Source organism: Octopus bimaculoides, chromosome 15 (genome assembly GCF_046866305.1).
Source record: "Octopus bimaculoides isolate indiv1 chromosome 15, ASM4686630v1, whole genome shotgun sequence".
Classification (NCBI taxonomy): domain Eukaryota; kingdom Metazoa; phylum Mollusca; class Cephalopoda; order Octopoda; family Octopodidae; genus Octopus; species Octopus bimaculoides.
The window spans coordinates 45,361,014-45,362,883 of record NC_142942.1 but is presented as its reverse complement, the minus strand read 5'-3'; the positions used below and the strand labels follow the sequence as shown (position 1 = coordinate 45,362,883).

General features: G+C 36.7%; 1 protein-coding gene across 2 annotated transcripts in view; it reads left to right on the top strand.

The window, feature by feature from the left end:
• The window catches only part of LOC106878438 (uncharacterized), a 3,114-nt gene extending 1,662 nt beyond the window's left edge, over positions 1-1,452 (top strand). For both annotated transcript variants that reach the window (XM_014927650.3, XM_014927658.3), the window contains exon 2: positions 1-1,452. This exon is cut by the window's left edge and continues 1,280 nt beyond it. In XM_014927650.3, coding sequence (XP_014783136.1) covers positions 1-501 — 501 coding nt within the window. In that variant the 3' untranslated portion in view covers positions 502-1,452.
• The last annotated feature ends 418 nt before the right edge of the window (positions 1,453-1,870 follow it).

Below are 1,870 nucleotides of genomic sequence, written 5' to 3'. Positions count from 1 at the left end.
GAAGAAAATACGCCGGTCGAAGAGATAGAAGAGAACGACAACCTCCGCCAATCGGGTGCTATTATTTTACTCGTAGTGTTGATATTTCACTCATTTTTTGACGGAATTACTCTGGGATTACGGAAAGAAGCAATGGATATTTTTACCATTATGTTTGCTCTCATTTTCCACAAATGTTTAATAGCCTTCAGTTTGACGTTGAAACTGCGAGAAACATTTACTGATCGTCTGTGGAGAGTAAAGCTTTGGTTGATAATCTTCTCGTTTATTTCTCCAATCGGAGCAACTATTGGATGGCTACTTTCTAACAGTCAAACGAATCCGTTGGATTTCCACAAAGGACTTTCTGGAACTCTCACAAGTATTTCAACAGGTACACTTTTTTACGTGACATTTTTTGAAATTCTCGGTCCGGATCTGATTAACCATAAAGGTAACTTTCTTCAAATATTATCAATACTGATAGGTTTTGGCATCATGGCCTCTCTCAAGATTTTATAAAGCTAGGCCGCTGATTCTCAGACAAATGGTTCTTGTTTTATTTATTTATTTATTTATTTTACCTCCAGACTCATATTATTGTAATAGAACTCTGGTCTACAACACATAACATTCTCATTTTCATTTGTGAAAATCTTCACCGCTTCAATTTGACAATATTTGGTTGCATTCGATGGTCGCGGGTTGTGTATTGCCAAATGTTTAAACCGAAACGATAATTACATCTATGTGACTCTGTTGTAAAACATCCAACAAACAACTTGGTTTTGGAGGACCAATATTTTCATACATGGAAATAGAAATGTATTCATTTTTATGACTGCAAACAAACACACAAACCATATTAACAATTCTCATCTAAAAGATGTCTCTATTCATTTAATTTTACATTAACAGAACACTTGTCCTCTTCACGAGAAACGTGGCTTCGCGTCCTACGGGTGACAGCCTTCGATTTTTTCTACCCCAAGGTTATTATTTTTTTTTTTACCCAATAGCTGTACGCTACTATTTATAGCTTTATTTGCTTCGAGATTCATTGTTCCAAAAATTCCATATTCTTTTACAAAACACATATTTTATCTGATTAACTCATTAAAACTACACTTTACCCGATCAACAGAAATTTCTTTTCGTATTTTATCTTTCACTTGTCTTTCTAATGAAACTTTATTTGTGAGGGGAGGGGCGTGTGTGTGTGTGAGTCTGTCGTTGTTGTTGTTATTGTTGTTGTTTCTGTTATTGGATTCTTATTTAATATGTATAAATTAACCAAAAGACAAAGTCTTAGGTTTGTACTGGAATAGAACGAAGATGAGCGGTTAATGCTTTTTCCCAGCTTGAAATTACAGAGTACATAAAATTAATTGGATTCAGCCATGAATCCAGACTGTGGATCGAACTCACCACGCCAAGAAAACAATTATTTAACATAAACTTCATTAAAAAATTGATCAGTGTTTTATTCTTTTATTCTTTTACTTGTTTCAGTCATTTAACTGCGGTCATGCTGGAGCACTGCCTTAAAGGATTCTTTTGTCGAAGAAATCGGCCCCAGTACTTGTTTTTTTTTGTAAGCCTAGTGCTTATTCTATCGGTCATTTCTACCGAACCGCTAGCTTATGGGGACTGTCAAGCGATGGCGGGAAGGACAAACACAGACACAAACACAAACACATAAACACACACACACACACACACACACACACACACACACACACACACACACACACACGACGGGCTTCTTTCCGTTTCCATCTACTAAATCCACTTACAAGGCTTTGGCCGGCCCGAAGCTATACAAGAAGGCATTTGCTCCACGTGTCACGCTGTGGGATTGAACCCAGAACAATGTTGTTGAAAAGCAAGC